Source organism: Melanotaenia boesemani, chromosome 2 (assembly GCF_017639745.1).
Source record: "Melanotaenia boesemani isolate fMelBoe1 chromosome 2, fMelBoe1.pri, whole genome shotgun sequence".
In the NCBI taxonomy this organism is placed as follows: domain Eukaryota; kingdom Metazoa; phylum Chordata; class Actinopteri; order Atheriniformes; family Melanotaeniidae; genus Melanotaenia; species Melanotaenia boesemani.
Genome location: NC_055683.1, coordinates 16529608 through 16547965, shown reverse-complemented (window position 1 = coordinate 16547965; position 18358 = coordinate 16529608). Strand labels below are relative to the sequence as shown.

The 18358-nt window shown below is 41.9% G+C and overlaps 1 protein-coding gene and 1 long non-coding RNA gene across 2 annotated transcripts in view; both read left to right on the top strand.

Annotated features, from left to right (window-relative positions):
• Positions 1-290: 290 nt before the first annotated feature.
• Positions 291-3816, top strand: LOC121649758. The gene is made up of 4 exons (XR_006012168.1): positions 291-347; positions 2829-2912; positions 2996-3091; positions 3747-3816. It is a non-coding gene; the product is annotated as an uncharacterized LOC121649758 (long non-coding RNA).
• Positions 3817-4138: 322 nt separating this feature from the next.
• Positions 4139-18358, top strand: part of LOC121656980 — a 49572-nt gene continuing 35352 nt past the window's right edge. Inside the window, exons 1-4 of the mRNA XM_042012299.1 lie at positions 4139-4190; positions 4337-6137; positions 7851-8024; positions 9629-9752. Coding sequence (XP_041868233.1) covers positions 4151-4190; positions 4337-6137; positions 7851-8024; positions 9629-9752 — 2139 coding nt within the window. The 5' untranslated portion in view covers positions 4139-4150. The remainder of the gene's footprint in view (positions 4191-4336; positions 6138-7850; positions 8025-9628; positions 9753-18358) is intronic.

Here is an 18358-nt window from a genome sequence, read left to right as displayed (position 1 = left end):
CTCCCCACAGCCCCCAAAAGGTCAATTGCCAATCTGGTCTCATTCTATGTTCATACAAGACAGTTGGGACTGACAGGAGTAAGAATTAGACAGGTGAGGTAGAAGACAGGTGATGTGTGGATTTCCAGATGAAAATAAGACTGATGAGAAACATCTGACACTTTAGGATTAAACTGACATGAACATGTCAGCCATGTTTCTGTAAGGCTGTAAACTTTAAAGAGGAGGAGAAAGGTCTGATGTTGCTCCTCCCAAGTGCCCTCCCTCCATCACACGTAGAAATGTGACTCATTCCAGGAAGCAGCTCACCTGTGTATCAGTGGAGATTCTTTTTCTCTGAAAATACTGTAAGTCTGAATTTTCCTCTTTGTTTTTGGAATGTTTAGAGAACGTGTTCACTTCTGATTTCAGCTCCAACTTTGATCTCTGCTGTTTAAAGACAAATCTATATGATGATCAGATTGTTATTTCTCTGAGGATCAAACTGTGGTTTACAGAACAGCTTGAACTTGGAGTTTCTCTTCATGTTCATAGTTAAAACAGGCAGGTTTTTCAAGTTTTAAAGTTCTGTGTTGCAACATTATTTCCTTGATCAAAATTCACCTCCACCTTATTTCACATAAATAGCTACAATTACAACAAGGTTGGGACTCTGTGGAAAAGTGTGAAAAACCAGAATTCAATGATTTATAGATATATTATTTATATATATATATATATATATATATATCCAGTAATATATAATACTAATTATTCCAGATGATGAAACTAATGATTTACAACATGTCAGATGATGAAACTAATTAAGCAACACGTCTGTAAAAACTAGTTCCAGGCTGATGTTCATCATGGTGAAGCATCCCCTCTTCTTCTAACAACTGTCTGGAAATATCTGGGAAGTGAGCAGACCAGTTGCTGGAGTTTTAGGAGATGAATGTTGTCCCATTCTGGTCTGATGCAGGATTCTAGCTGCTCTACAGTCCTGGACCTTTGTTTCTGGATTTCTGCTTCCATGATGCTCCAGATGTTTTGTATTGGTGAAAGGTCTGGACTGCAGGCAGGCCAGTTCAGCAGCTGGACTCTTCTCCTGTGAAGTCCGTGCTGTTGTTATGGAAGCAGGATGTGGTTCAGCATTGTCTTGCTGAAATATGCAAGGCCTTCCCTGAAAGAGATGTTGTTTGGATGGGAGCAGATGTTTCTCTAAAACCTCCATGTACTTTCTTAGCATTGATGGAGCTTCACAGATGTGGAAGCTGCCCACGCCATAGGCACTAATGCAGCCCCATCCTATCAGAGATGCAGCTTTTCACCTGTCCACTGATAACAAGCTGGATGCTCCCTCTTCACTTTAGTCTGCAGGACACGCCGTCCATGCTTTCCAGAAATTAGTTCACATTTTCATCCAGGTTTCCACTTTTCCTCAGATCATTTTAAATGAGCTTTGGTCCAGAGAAGATGGAGCTGTTTCTGAATCCTGTTCACATCTGGCTTCTTCTTTGCATGATAGAGCTTTAATCGCATTTGTGGGTTTCAGGGTGAACTGTGTTCACAGAGTGATTTCTGGAAATCTTCATGAGTCCATGCAGTGGTTTCCAGTAGAGAATCATGTCTGATTTTAATGCAGAAGATCACCAGCATCCAGCCTTGTCCCATGCACACAGAGATTCCTCCTGATTATTTCAGTTTGTGGATGATACTACAATCTGCAGATCAGGAAGTACCAACTCTGACCCTTGAGAGTTACTGTCCTCCAGGTTTTATTTTAGTTCATAAAAGTAAGTCTTACCAACAACAAGACCTTGACCTCCAGTATGTTTTACATGAACTTTACTCTGCAGCTCATTTAGAGCTGCCAGAATCAGTCCCTTTATCTGCTGATCAGCAGAAAATCTACTGATTGCTCACACATGTGGGTAAACTAAATACCTGAAAGGGTTTTTAACTAAATGCTGTTCACCACAAAACATCACCTTCATCTCTGGAATTTTCTCGGAACATTTTACAACAAGACAGTTTTCTGAAAAATGATCAACATGTTGGTCAGAAAGGAAAAGAGATGTTTGCTGGAGCTTCAATTTAAATCCATGTTGAATCTGCTGAGTAAGAAAAGAGGAATGTTTGTAACTGGTGTAAACACCTTTTGCTCTCAGTGGACACTGAGTGGATACGAGTCTCTGATGGACTGTGTTCAAGGATTTTCCACACTTTCATTTCTTCTGATTTAAATCAAAGTGATGCATGTTTAACTTGTCTGGATTATTCTCACTGTACAAGATGCTGCATCAAAACGTTGGTTTGTGGTGAGAACTTCTGGATGCTCTGCATGGACAAGCTCCTGTGTTAATTTCCGATTTCTTAAAGCTGAACTCTTTAACTATCACTCTCATCTCATCTAGATGATTTTTTTTTTTCAGATCAAACATCTGGTTAACCCACTCAGAGATATTTTCTAACTTCCACTGTGTTTAATGTGCCTCTGCTGTTTTTATCTTCTTGTTTGTATTTGCTATGAAAATGTGAATGAACTTAATTATCATGGTGAATTATTATTTTTTTTCCCTGCTGAACTTAGTCATACCTGTTTAATGCTGGAACCGCTGATTGAACTACATTCATTTGCTGCTTGATACTAAACCCTCATTTATTTATTTATCTATTCCAGTTTGTCAAAGCAGCTGAAGGCAGCTTCCTCTTCCTCACTGCTGTCTGACTGCATCCATTTGACTCTGATATGAAGCAGAAGCTCAGAGCCAATCAGAGGAGCAGCAGATGATGGAAAGGAGGATTTCAGTTGATGTTCAGATGAATGATGTGTGTTTCCTCTGCAGGTGAAGGTAGAAAGTGTGTGTGAGCTGATGTAAATCCAGCGTCATGGATCACGACAGAGAGGATGAAGCCCCTCCCTCTAAAAGGTGAGATGTCCATCTCTAACTGTCCATGACTCTTCTCCATGTCAGAGATCAGAACTCACATCACCAAACATCTGGATTCACAGGAACCAGCCTGGAACTGAACCTGCAGTTAGACCAGGACCTGGACCAAGCTGTGTCTGGTCGATGGATAAACCTCCTGATTTCAGATCAGACCTGCAGTGAGTATCAGTCAGAGTCCAGCAGAGAAAACTAATATTGAACTATTTCAGAATTCAGCTGGGAAATCGCTAAACCATCTTTATTCACAGGCCCAGCTGTTTATCTGATAGGAGCGACCGTTCGAGAGAACCTCCTATTCATTTTAACTCAGACCTGCATAGTTGAGCTGTGTGAAATTATTGCATCAGTTTTGTTTTATTGAGTTTCAACTTAATAATAATAATAATAATAATAATAATAATAATAATAATAATAATAATAAAGGATATCTTCAGTATTTTAGAGTAAAATATCCAGATAAACCTCGAACAACAAACATGTGAGTTTTATTAAATATTTCTTATGAGCTAAGAATAATCAGGAGGATTCTGTCTCAGTGCAGGAAACATAGAATCTAAGTGACCTGCAGTCAGTTTGACTCCTCACAAACACACCAAACTTTTTCTTAGTTAAAAACGCCAACATCAAACACAGTTATACTGGGAGCTACCCAGTCAAACCAGTCTTATCCAAGCACACACTGGCTGTGGCTGCCTTGCTCCAGGGCACCTCAGCACAGAGCTTCATGAAGGTGTTGGTGAGAACTTCCTAAAAGCTGAAAGCAGCTTCTCCATGTGACAGAATGTGATGTGATTCTTCTTGATTCCTCCACAGAGTGGACCAGCAGAGCTCAGAGCTTCCCAGTGGTCAGTCTGCCCAGCAGCATCAAACACAGCTGGACTCCATATTTATGGTCTGTACATGTACAACAACTACTTTTCCATCTCTTCTGTTCACATCATCTCCATGCTGACCTTTGTAGACCAGTGGATTGTCAGTGTGTCCAACATGGATCTGATGTTTGGCTCCATGATTTCAGTCTGATTGTGTCCTTCATATCGTTTCTCTTCCAGCTGCTGGAGGACAACATGATCACTTTCATGAAGAAGGAGCTGAAGAAGATCCAGAAGCTTCTGAGTCCAGATTCCCCAGAATGCTCAGTGTTGGAGGGTGAGGATGAGGAGCAGAGGAAGAGCAGCAGAGAGGCGTTAGTGAAGATCACAGTGGACTTCCTGAGGATGATGAAGCAGGAGGAGCTGGCTGAGCGTCTGCAGAGCAGTAAGAGGATTTCTCTAAAGATTGAAGCTGCTGGATAAATGACACATTTACTGATGTCTCAACACATGAACATCACATATTCACATCCTCATTCCTCAGAGGCTTGAAATATTTACTGACTCAACTTATTTCTTCTTTTCTTTCAGAATATTTTGCTCCAGTTTGTCAACGTAAACTAAAATCTGGTCTGAAGAAGAAGTTCCAGTGTGTGTTTGAGGGGATTGCTAAAGCAGGAAACCCAACCCTTCTGAACCAGATCTACACAGAGCTCTACATCACAGAGGGAGGGACTGCAGAGGTCAATGATGAACATGAGGTCAGACAGATTGAAACAGCATCCAGGAAACCACACAGACCAGAAACAACCATCAGACAAGAAGACATCTTTAAACTCCCACCTGGAAGAGATGAACCAATCAGAACAGTGATGACAAAGGGAGTGGCTGGCATTGGGAAAACTGTCTTAACACAGAAGTTCACTCTGGACTGGGCTGAAGACAAAGCCAACCAGGACATCCAGTTCACATTTCCACTGACTTTCAGAGAGCTGAATGTGCTGAAAGAGAAAAAGTTCAGCTTGGTGGAACTTGTTCATCACTTCTTTACTGAAACCAAAGAAGCAGGAATCTGCAGCTTTGAAGAGTTCCAGGTTGTCTTCATCTTGGACGGTCTGGATGAGAGTCGACTTCCTCTGGACTTCCACAACAATGAGACCCTGACTGATGTTACAGAGTCCACCTCAGTGGATGTGCTGCTGACTAACCTCATCAGGGGGAAACTGCTGCCCTCTGCTCGCCTCTGGATAACCACACGACCTGCAGCAGCCAATCAGATCCCTCCTGACTGTGTTGGCATGGTGACAGAGGTCAGAGGGTTCACTGACCCACAGAAGGAGGAGTACTTCAGGAAGAGGTTCAGAGATGAAGAGCAGGCCAGCAAGATCGTCTTCCACATGAAGACATCACGAAGCCTCCACATCATGTGCCACATCCCAGTCTTCTGCTGGATCACTGCTACAGTTCTGGAGGATGTGCTGAAAACCAGAGAGGGAGGAGAGCTGCCCAAGACCCTGACTGAGATGTACATCCACTTCCTGGTGGTCCAGACCAAAGTCAAGAAGGTCAAGTATGATGGAGGAGCTGAGACAGATCCACACTGGAGTTCAGAGAGCAGGAAGATGATTAAGTCTCTGGGAAAACTGGCTTTTGATCAGCTGCAGAAAGGAAACCTGATCTTCTATGAATCAGACCTGACAGAGTGTGGCATCGATATCACAGCAGCCTCAGTTTACTCAGGAGTGTTCACACAGATCTTTAAAGAGGAGAGAGGACTGTACCAGGAGAAGGTGTTCAGCTTCGTCCATCTGAGTGTTCAGGAGTTTCTGGCTGCTCTTCATGTCCGTCTGACCTTCATCAAGTCTGGAATCAACCTGATGAAAGAACAAAAAGAACTTTCTAGAAAGTCCACAATCTTAAAGAAAGCAAATCTAAAACGTCTTCATCAGAGAGCTGTGGACGAGGCCTTGCAGAGTCCCAGTGGACACCTGGACTTGTTCCTCCGCTTCCTCCTGGGTCTTTCACTGCAGACCAATCAGAATCTCCTACAAGGCCTTATGACACAGACAGGAAGTAGCTTGCAAACCAATCAGGATACAGTTCAGTACATCAAGAACAAGATCAGTGAGAATGTGTCTGCAGAGAGAAGCATCAATCTGTTCCACTGTCTGAATGAACTGAATGATCGTTCTTTAGAGGAGGAGATCCATCAGTCCCTGAAATCAGGACGTCTCTCCACAGATAAACTGTCTCCTGCTCAGTGGTCAGCTCTGGTCTTCATCTTACTGTCATCAGAAGAAGATCTGGAGGTGTTTGACCTGCAGAAATACTCTCCTTCAGAGGAGGTTCTTCTGAGGCTGCTGCCAGTGGTCAAAGCCTCCAACAAAGCTCTGTAAGTACATATATAGCAGGATGTGGAGAAATATACTGCTGCTGTTTTATAGGACAGAATGTGACAGAGAACTACTTGTTTTACTTTTGTTTGCTCCAATTTGCTGCAGAGCAGGTTTAGTTCTGAGATCAGAGATGAACACAGGTGAAAGCTCAGCCTCATAGAAGTTTAAACAAGTCAGAAAGATATGGGTGTGTAGATGTGGAGAGAGTCTCTTTCCAACTCTCTTAAAGAGAGACTGTGTTTTTGTTTTTCACTGATCTTCTTTCTGAGAGATGTGACATCAGAAGGGAATGCTCATGGAGCTTATAAAGAAAACTGATTACTTTAAAATTTATTCCTGCAGACATTTAACATTTGGAGCTGGTGTTACTGATTTTTTAACTGATTGCAGTATTGCATTTCAGTGGAAAAGAACAATTTCAGAAACATGACCATCAAATAGGCCTGTCGCGATAAGCAATAAGACAATTACTTGCACAGTAAGAAAAAATGAGCCCGGTGAGTTTGCCAGCTCAGTTTTAATTATTATTATTTTTTCTATCTTCTGTCTTTTATCATGTATGACAATTGGTTTTACTATGGAGTATCTCGGCTGAACACTGTCGTTTCTTAAGGTGGATTTATGCTCATGGGGCGTCTGAGTGCGGTCGGCCACAGTGTAGCTGACACTTGTTGGTTTGCTCTCGCACACGAGCATAGGGGGGTGCCTGTCATTTTGGTGTTGTGTTGCAGTTTCTCCTCCTCACCTGAAGGTGGCAGCAGGGGTGGTATCGGCCGGTAAACTCACCAGGTCTGGGTTCTTTTGATGGTTCACTGCAGTTCGATAGGTATTTTCCATTTTAAAACAACAATGGAGGCCAGTATGGTTCAGTGTCTTCATTAGCTTGTGGAATAAAATGAACAAAATAATTCGATCAGCCTCTCATCAATTTGATCCATTGGTTATTGTTTTTAAAAACAATGGTTACCACACAAATTCAGTGAGAAGATCCAGACATCCAGCAACATGTGATCCGAAACTGACCAATCACAAGGGAGTACCTCCACGTAGCCGTCTGCATAGCAGGGGTGCACATCAGGCCTGGGAGAGGTGCGCGTTGAGCTGCTGTGGAGCTGACTCTAGGAGGTTATGCAGACGCAGACACTGCTCGACCATGAATCCACCTTTATACAGTTATCTCTTTCATGTCATACTTGACAGCAGCATGTTAAAGCATGAGAACGTGGTGAACCACTAACCTGTGCAAGCTGGTATGCCGCTGCCAAATTTCACACATTTGAATGGCTTCCCACACCCTCGTGCTAAGCCTCCGATTTCTCATGCTGAAATACACATCAAGAGCAATGCCGGCTAATCAAGATGTGCAGGAGGATTCCGAGTGGGCTGCATTAATTTTGGGCCAGTGTCGTGGCATATGTGAAAAATGCATCTTCGTCGCAGCAGCATTGCGGTTCACTCACTGCTCATAGATCAGTCTGACAAGCAGTGATGAGGGGAAATATTTCAGCTTCACAAACAGCAACAATGTGCACTAATTTTTTTTTTTCTATTTTTTTTTAATACAATGGTACTAACTGGCAGTTTTGCCTGTTTTTCCTGTCTGTGTCTATCATGTTTAATATTTTTTTAATATATTTTTGAGTCTGCTTTCACCATGAGGGCAGATTATTTTGTCACGTATATTATATTCTCCGTAATGTTGTCTCCAGGCTGAGTGTGTGTGGTCTCTCAGAGAGAAGCTGTGGACCTCTGTCCTCAGTCCTCAGCTCCCAGTCCTCTATTCTGACAGAGCTGGACCTGAGTAACAACGACCTGCAGGACTCAGGAGTGAAAAAGCTTTGTGATGGACTGAAGAGTCCAAACTGCAAACTGGAAACTCTCAGGTCAGAATTCATCAAAATGAGAGTTTAAAAAGAGTTTTTATTAATGACTAATAGAAAACCTGTGGAAATTGTTTGTATCATTGTCTCTGATTTAGGCCTTGTACACCACATGAACATATACAATCATGTATCTATCCATATAGATATTGTAAGGAATTTGTCATTTTTCTTATTGTGATTGCTTTCTTTATCTCATCTTTTCTTTATTTGGTATGGAAAGACTGTGGGCACACAGTATTCTGATTCTGATATACAGTATATTACACCCAGTATATATATATATATATATATATATATATATATATATATATATATATATATATATATATATACACTACCGTTCAAAAGTTTGGGGTCACTTTGCCATGGGATTCAATAGGGAAGTGACACCAAACTTTTGAACGGTAGTGCATATATACAATGTGAATGGTAGTGCAAAATATAAACCTTTTTAAAGTGACATGAGAAAACAACAGTGTTTTTCAGCATCAGGTAGGACACTGGTCAGTGTCACTATAGGGTAGAGTTTAAATTTCTGACAGCCTGAAGGAAAAAGCTCCCTGAGTCTCTCTGTGTTTGCCTTAATGAGCCGTAGGCACCGGCCAGAACGCAGCCAGACCAAAAGATCGTTGTTAGGATGATGAGGGTCTCTCATGGTCCTGTTTGCAGACAGGATCCCAGGTCTACAACACTAGGCAAGATCCCAAGAGCAGGCTGTACAAAGAGGCCCCTGAAACAATCCAGCACCTCACAACAGGGTGCAAGATACTGCCAGGAAAACATAGATGGAACACCATAACCAAATAGCTGGCATAGTGTACAAAAACATCTGTACAGAATATGGACTGGAGACCCCTAGGTCACAATGTGAAACACCTCCCAAGGTGGTGGACAATGAGAAGAGTAAGATCCTGTGGGACTTCCAGATACAGACCCAGAAAATGGTGGTGGCCAACCAACTGGACATTATGATCTTGGATTATCAGCATAAGTAAGCCGTAGTAATGGGTGTAGCCGTCCACAACAATGGAAACATCAGGAAAGAGGAACACGAGAAACTGGAGAAATACCGAGGACTCAAGGAGAAAGCCTGGAAGGTGAAGGCAACAGTGATTCCAGTGGTCATTGGAGCAGTGGGGAACATGTCCCCCACACTGGAGAAACATCAGACATCTCCATCCAGAAGAGATTAATCCTAGGAACAGCTAAGATACTAAACAGGACTGTCAAGCTCCCAGGTTAACTTTGTTCTCATCCACAATAAAACCATAATTTTAATATCATATTTTGTTCCACATGTTTTAATCAGAATAAGTAGAGTCAGCAAAGCAGACACTCTCTCTCCACCAGGCTGAATGAAGGGAGGATTGATGTCTTTAAAAAGATACAAACTCCGCTGAAAACATGATTGGTGGATCTCTGTAGAAACCTGGAAATTTGACATTTGTCACAAACTGAGTCATAAAGTCATAAACTTGGAACAAATGAAGACACAAAGCCAATAATGTCAGACAGGTCCAGTTTTTCTGAGCATCTGATGACATTCAGCTTTAGTTTCAGAGCAGTTCTCTCAGAGTTTCTGTCATATGTGTTGTTTTCTGCAGCCTGTCAGGATGTCTGATCACAGGGGAAGGCTGTGCTTCTCTGGCCTTAGCTCTGACCTCCAACCCCTCCCATCTGAGAGAGCTGGACCTGAGATACAACCATCCAGGAGACTCAGGAGTGAAGCTGCTGATGGCTGCACTGAAGGATCCACACAGACTCAGGTATGGAGAGGCTGCTGCAGCCACACAATGTCTGATAGAGGAGGAAGATCTGCAGACATTTTCTCTGTTCTTCACTCAGTCCTGCTTCATGCTGGATATGAGATAGGAGCCCTTTTCCGTTGCTCATAGTAGATATTTGAGTAGGAGAGTCTCCAAGGAGAACATCTACAGGAATAACAGTGATAACTGTCTGTTGGTCAGAGTTTCTTCAGTCTGGAAACATCTCTGCAGGTTAAAGGGACATTCTGTCATAGAAACATCTTTTCTGTTTTAGAGGTGCTCCAGGAAATGATATTTTTGTTTGGGTTAGCAAAAATCTTTATAAAAGCGTGTGAACAGTCATGTTCTTAAAAAGTTCTCTTTATAAATCAGTCAATTTGGAAATGTGCACGTGTTGCTCAGATGTGTATTCCTACCTCTGTATAGATACATTTAAACACATGATGGATGAAAACTTCCAATGAATGATGATGCTCAGTGGTTTTCTGACTTACTGGAGGCTCCTGATACTGAAACATAGCATACCCCCAGAAAATGAATTTAGATGAGACATATATAGAGTAGGAAGTATTTCAGTCCCTGAAGACTCGTTCCTTCTAGATTTTTTCATTCATGTCGTCTTCTCTTGTTGTTGGTGCTCCATGCAACGTCACACATGAGTGTTGTTGCAGTTTGTATCAGTTTCCTTCAATTAGCTGCACACAGCTGATCAAAATGATGGAGACTGTCAGTGGAACACCTTCCCCTGATGTGATCTGAGAAGAGCAGTTAGACAGGAAAACACAAGTTCTTTACGTGTTCATGCACCTGAGGTCTGGCTTACTGTTTTATGATTTGGACTCATAATTAGCACATGAATGAAAATGACTGAGAGAGTCACTGGATTTCTGTCCAGACTTTGTCACTTAACAGTCCATATTCACTCAACAGTCAAATGACATTGTTTGTTGTTTTACCAGAAAATGCAGTGTCATTCTAAAGATTTTAGAACTGCCAGTGGACTGGATCAGGAGTCTTCCTGTATCACTGCTGCTGATGAGTGGTGTATGTTGCGTGATAGATGATAAAGACCTACTGGAATCACTAGGAGGTGGAGTAGAGCCCTACTGTCCCTTAGAAATGGACTGATAACCACTGATAATGTTGATTCATTCATGTGATCATGATTGGATTGGGTGATGAAGGTGACTGGAGATGGCAGTGTGTGTGTGTTGTGATGAAGATGATGATGGTTACATCAGGTTTCCTGATTAATGTGAAAGGACTCAGTATGTTCACAGCTGATGTTGACGAAAGATGAGACAGACTTTCCTGAATCCTGTCACATCCTGTATTTCAGCAGCTGCAGCTCCATGTCTGACCACCAGAGGCAGTCTAACCTCTCCTCTTCACTCAGGACTTCAGAGCTTTGATGATCACATGGCGCTGATTCAATAATTTCTAATTCAATAATCCATCAGATGATCAATCAGCTTCAATAACAGTGTAGATGTAGGAGTCAGTAGAAACTGGGTGATGTGACTGCACTTCAAACTGGAAATGAATCAGCAGACTGGATCAGATCTGGAAGAAGTGTGGTGAGTTGATGCTGCTGATCCCTCTGATTTGTTCCTTCTTTAGAAAGAAATGTGTTTGTGTCCACACAGCAGCAGGATCTGCAGTAATAATGTGAGGGAACAAATCCTCAGTGTGATGATGACGCAGCTGTTAGTGGTCGGTAGGAAACAAGCTGTCGCAGCTACAAACACACACATCATGGCCTCAAACAGAGTCTCTGACAGTCATTTAGCTTCATGTGCAGGAAAAGAAGCCACTTTAACATTTCCCAGCTGAGTCAGAACAAAGAATCTGAGCCAATCTGCTCTGCAGGGGATATTATTGTCAGAAGCTGATCAATAAGACTTCAGGACAGAGAGAAGATGCAGCTCTTGGTTAGATCAGGAGTTTCTGCAGAGTTCTTCATCTGTGAAGAGATAAAAAGGAGAAGATGGTTGAAAGAAGAAACTGTGACTTCCACAAAGTAGTTTAGTTGTTGTGGGTGTGGACCAATCAACTTCCTGATTCTGCTCCTTCTAGTCTGGAGATGCTCCAATCAGATGAATGTGTCCAGATTTTGGACTGTTCCTTTTTCAGTGTAGAACAAAGTGTGTATGAGAGCCATGTAATGTCCATGTTAGCAAGCTCTGACCCCCCTCCTCCTTTCAGGGTGAAGCCTGCTGGAGACCCATGGTTGAGACCAGGAGGTCTGAAGAAGTGTAAGTGTGTTTTTCATTGGATTCATCACATTCAACCACCTTCACACTGTCCCATCACTCATTCATCAGTCAGCATCAAAGTGTCAATAGATCAATAACTGCAGCTGGATTGTGTTTGTTCTCTCCATCAGATTCCTGTCCACTCACAATCAACATGAACACAGTGAACAGAAACCTCAAACTGTCTGACAACAACAGGAAGGTGACACATGTGAAGGAGCTTCAGTCATATCCTGATCATCCAGACAGATTTAACTGGTCTCAGCTTCTTTGTGAAAATGTTCTGACTGGTCGCTGCTACTGGGAGGTCGAGTGGAGAGGACATGTTTCTATATCAGTGAGTTACAGAGAAATCAGGAGGGAAGACAGCATGGACAGTAGGTTTGGATGGAATGATCAGTCTTGGAGTCTGAGCTGCTCTGATATCGGAGGTTACTCTGTCTGGCATAATAACAGAAAAACACCCATCTCTTCCTCCTCCTCCTCCTCCTCCTCCTCCTCCTCCTCCTCCTCTGTCTCTAACAGAGTAGCAGTGTATGTGGACTGTCCTGCTGGCTCTCTGTCCTTCTACAGAGTCTTCCCTGACTCACTGATCCACCTCCACACCTTCATCACCACATTCACTCATCCTCTCTATGCTGGATTTGGGTTCTGGTTCTCTGGTTCCAAGTCAGGTTCCTGGGTGTCTCTTTATTGAGTGTAAAGAGTCTGATGGTAGCAGACAAACTCTGACTGGTGAACAGATAGTTCAGTCTGTACATGTCTGTCTCTTTCACTCAGAAACATCTTTCCAGATTCTTAGATTCATTGAGTTTGTGTGTGAAACTCTTCTAAACGATTCCTTGGAAACTTCTTCCTCTTCCAGTCCTTTAAAGATGGAAGTTGTGCTTCCTCCAGGATCCACATGTTGTTTCCAGTCAAAGCTTCACACTGAATATCAGGATGTTGTGTTCACTTCATGTCAGCTGCAGTTAGTTTCACTTCATGATGCTGGATATGAAAATCCTCCCAGTGTTTCACTCTTTATTTACTTCATTCTGTCTTTGTTTGGACATTTTCACATGTTGAATTAAAGATTAATTTTCACGTCAGAAATGTCATGTTTTGCTTCATTTTTCACCACAAATGTTTGATTTTCTACTTCCTGCAGATTTAAATCCAGTCTGACCTGAAGTGAAATGAATTTTATGTTTGTCCTTCTTCAGTGTCCCATTTAAAGTATAGAGCGAAAATATTTAACATAAAAACCTTGTCTGTCTGGAAGAATAGCTCAGGCAGTCAGGAGTTAGCGCTGCGGTTTGGATGATGTAGTATCAAAACTTATTATACAACACATCAGTTTTCAGGTCAAAGGGTCCAAATTACCAAATTACCAAATGAAAAGATAAAAGCACCAAGAGAACATGGACCAATGTGAAAGGTCCAAGGTGATGTGGTGGGATTGGCAGAGAATTGCATGTTGCCAGTAGTGCAGCATCTAGTTCAAATCCTGCCAGCTGCCAGTACCTAGAGCACAAACCATCCCACTCTGGTGGGTTGGGGAGAGGGCCATGTCCCCTTCCCATATTCTGGGGAGGGTTACAAGTAGGGGTTATAAATTAGGAACTACAACTGGCTGGAATTTTACTGGGACCATGAAAGGGTCCAAATTATAATGATAAATGTAGGAGGACCTGGAATTCAGCCACACACACACACACACACACACACACACACACACACACACACACACACACACACACACACACACACACACACAAAAACACATACCAGTCAATGTTTTAACAGGGTTTTATTGGGCACAGGGAAGATGAGTAAGCCACTCTGTAGTGGAGGATGAAGGCAGGCTCCTGAAAGCCCTGTGGAGCACAGAGTCCAGAAAGGCCAGGTTATAAGCAGAGTGGTTATCCAAATCAACACTTAAGGAATACTCAACAGGACCAGGCAGAGATCGGTGGTCAGTCCAAACAGGGGTCGTTGTCCAGGCAGGCAGAGAGCAGGAAAATCCGTAGCAGGGTCCAACACAGGAATCTGAAGACAAGAATGCTGGATAGCAAACGATGCTTATTGCTGACCATCTGGCAGGGAAGCAGAGAGTGAGGAGAGGTTAAATAGGGTGCCAAACAGGTGAGGAGTGTGGGCACTCATGAGGCCCAGGTGGATCAGATGAGCCTGGTTATATTAGCTGCAGGCAAGGCAGATAGGCCCTTATGACACAAATATGATCTATAACTATCTGAAACATGAACATATGACGGCACCTCTGTTACAACTCGCATGGCAGACTAGACAGAAAAAAAGCACTAATAACCTTAAAGAAACTTTACTTTCCACACAGTTTGTTCATGCTACAGTTACAGAAAGAAAGAAGCAAAACTTCCTTTCTGTAGCTGTAACAACAAGAAGCAGGAAGTAGATAGGTAGGTGAATTGTAAAGGGTCAGCTACTGAACCAAAGTAAAACCAACCTACCTTATTACCTACCTACCTACCTACCTACCTACCTACCTACCTACCTACCTACCTACCTACCTACCCACTACTACTACTACTGCTACTACTGTAATGGAATAAAATTGACATTGAGAGACAGATTGGCCAGATCCATCATTATTCCTAATCACATGTACAATGTAATATATCAATGTGTGATGACACCTGTGGTACAAGCACATACATAGGAGGACCTTCAACCCATTACACACCAGACCTATTGTGTATTTAGTTATACATCCATATACATCATTCCAGACCTGGGGCATAACCTGTCCTTCATACATGAGCCATCACCATCATTCCAAGCACATTTTGTATTGATCTGTGTGGATATATCCCTACCTACATTAAAACCTCCTATTTCAAGTGGGGAAGTTAACTCCCCCTTGTGTTCTGGCGTACTGGCTCCCCCTTGCCATAGCATTTAGTGGCCTCACAACCAGTTTTGAACACTGGTCTCCTGAGTAGGAGGCAGAAGCCCTGCCAGCTAAGTGACTCAGCAGCTCAGTGTGATGGGCTGATGGTCCCAATAAATTTCTAAGACTGGACCAAAACCCACTGAGGTAACCACTATGCTTTTTGGAGACAATGCACAATGATAGATATGTGATGGTAATAATAAATTTCTCAATCCCAGTTAGCACACAGTATGTGCTAGTGGCACATGTGATTTAAACCCAGGTTTTCTTGACCAAAACCCACTGAAGAAAGAACTATGCTACCTCTCTCTAATGTCTGCAGCATTGTAGGTATCACATGGTTGCTCATTAAAATACTAACTTAGTTGTAGCAAGTATGCTGGAGTTGTTGTATTTTCAGTCGACTGGCAGACATCATACATGAAAGGAAACAGACACTTTGAAATCTCTGACTTGTGTTTGACAGTTTCTCTCCAAAATTCATTCATTCAGATCCATTCCCTGCAGGAATTAATGGAGGAATTGCTCCTGTCGAACTGGTCACCAGCTTCCTGGTTGGGGCTGCGATGGGCTTGGCTTACCTTGTGACACAGCTTCTAATGGTCAGCGATGGATAGACTCTGCCCTGCTCCATAGGCTGTGAATGTGAGACACCAGACATCCTCCCATTGTTCCCTATTATTGTTATTACTTAAGTACTTAAGTAAAGCTGCTGAAAATCTTTTATGTCCGTATCTTCCTCCTGGTTTGCAGACTTTGAGGAGCCGGTGTGTTAAGAGCTGTAGCCTCTCATTTCCCTGCAGTAAGAATACACAAAGTCATGGCTTATGTAAAAGACTGTGGATGAAACAATGCTTTATAATAACCCCTTTAATTTTTTAAGTCCCGTTTTAGGAGTAAATTTAGGAGAACAGAAACAAAGCTACTGAACCATATGCAGCCTAAGATAAAGCTTGTACATGTTGTTTAATATATTGATTTATTAAGAAAGTACAGAAACTCACATGTATATTTCAGTATGATTAGTGTGTTCCCATTTTCCCAGGCACCATTAACCCACAACAAGTTGAACCTTTCCCCCACCACCCGCTGTTAGTGGCGCTGCATTAAGCAGCCCCAAGGAACTGCTGCAGAGCTCTCCAGGGAACCTGTTGAAGCTGGAATAAAATATGCAACGTGTGACATATTTATGCAAACCATGATTTTATGTTGCTACTATAACTTTGTATATTCGTCATGTTTTTTAGACTCATTGTCCAAACTAAGGCAGCTCTAGTTGTAACCAAAAAATCCATCCAATGTTTTAATCTAGCTTTGAACTTAAAACCCATAAACGTTCCTGTCGCTTAAGTAAAAAAATATATACTTCCTCATATTTCTGATTGCTTTACTATGTTTGCTGCTTCTTTTGCGTAAGTTGCTTAACCAATTCATCAACCTTCCTCCACTGTGCTTGATAGTTGGTATGAGGTGTTGGTCTGTCCAAAGGCCCCACAGCAGCTTCCAGAGGGGCAGCAAGTTGCTTTTAATTTCTGCAAAACACAACTGCAGTAATTAACACACACAATACTTTGCATGCACACACACATTAAAACACCAGCACCTGGTGGGTGCAACATTCTCTCTCAGGCTCTGCAGACCCCGGAGATTTAACAGGAAAATGATTGACTTGTGCTTCTGTGAGGATATTGCATTTGCAACTTGATGGAAAATGTGCACCATATTCACATGGACAGGAAAACTCCATCTTTCATCATATTCAAGAGTTTTCATGAAACAACCACGTAAAACTAGTAAAAGTTATGTTGACAAATAAGCCAATATTGCTAGAAAAATAACTAAACCTTTAAATGTTGTAAAGCTATATTGGAGGACGGTGTCCATGAGAACCTCTGCTACGTAAGCATTGCTACTTCTTAATGTGTGCAAACATCTACTTTACTGTGCATATCTCATGCTGCCTCTGTACAGGGGGCTCTAGTCAAATATAGATAATGTGGCAGAACACAAGACATGCCAGAGGTATCGGAACATGCAGCTGGATATCTCAGTCGGAAGAGCATCCGTCTGCTATGTGGGACACCAAAGTTTAACTCCCCCGTTGGTGAATTACTTTGGAGAAAATCCTCTGCTTAAATGACAGTACTGATACCAGTAATTTAGTCATTTGTTTTAATGTCTTAAATAAATATGTACAGATACATCTGAGATTGGTAGCAGTTTATTTCGTGTTAAATAATTTTTTGTTTCTAGTTGCTGGGTTCTCCAGCTGGATGGGCACTGCAGAGGGACACAATCACCACTATTAACCAGGTGGACAAGGAGGTGTGGGAAATAAAGACCGTCTTGACAGAATTTGGGACAACAATAGTAAAAAAAAAACATTGTGTAAGAATAAATAAATAAAAGGAAATCCACTTCTTCTGTGTTTTATTAGCGTTGCATCACTTCTAGACCTCCAGCCTCCAGTCTGCGTCCCGCTCTGCTGGAATGAATGACCAAAGCTTACTTTTCGGACTGATTTGTACGTGTTGGCAGCAGATTGTCCACCTTATTTAGCTAAATGTATTTTATAACATATGTGAGTTTCTTTTCACAATGACAGAACATATTTCAGTGGTTGAGGTTCTTATTATCATCTCCCTTTTTCCTGAACCCCCCCACCCCCCAAAGTGCACTGGATAATTAATATTTAATGTGCGTCTTTATTCATTTCTGCAAACAGCTTTAATATCTAACACGTGGGGTGAAAGGTAATAGTAGATTGTGCACAAATGTCTCATCACATTTCACATCATTTCCTTGATTTTATTTTGTACCACTGGTGTTGCTGTTTTGCTAGATTCTTCGGTAAATCTGGGTCAGAGATTGCATGAAGATAGGAAAATTTTCCCGCCAAGTTTGGTTTTCATAAATCTCAAAAGTTGACTATGTTAGGCGTGCCCGTTAACACTCCATTAAACTGTATTTTAGACATTAAGTCATGGGTGGCAGAGAACTTCTTACAGCTTAATCAGGACAAAACAGAAGTTTTAATCATCAGTCCTGAAGACAAGAGAGAGATCACTGTATCAAAATTACAAAACTTTATATATATATAAGTGTGTGAGAAGTGTGTGAGAAATCTTGATGTCCTTTGTGACTCTGATCTTGATTTTATTCCACACATTAGAAATGTCACAAAGACATGATTTTTTTTCATCTTAAAAACATTGCCAGAGTCCGTCCCGTTTTCTGTCTTGCCAGTACTTGTGTGCTGATGCATGCTTTTGTTTTTTTTTTAAGTAGAATAATTTATTGTGATGCCCTGCTCTCTGCTCTTCCCAAAACTTCTATTTCTAACTTGCAATTACTCCAGAACTCAACAGCACATGTTCTGACAAAGACCAGAGGGTTTAG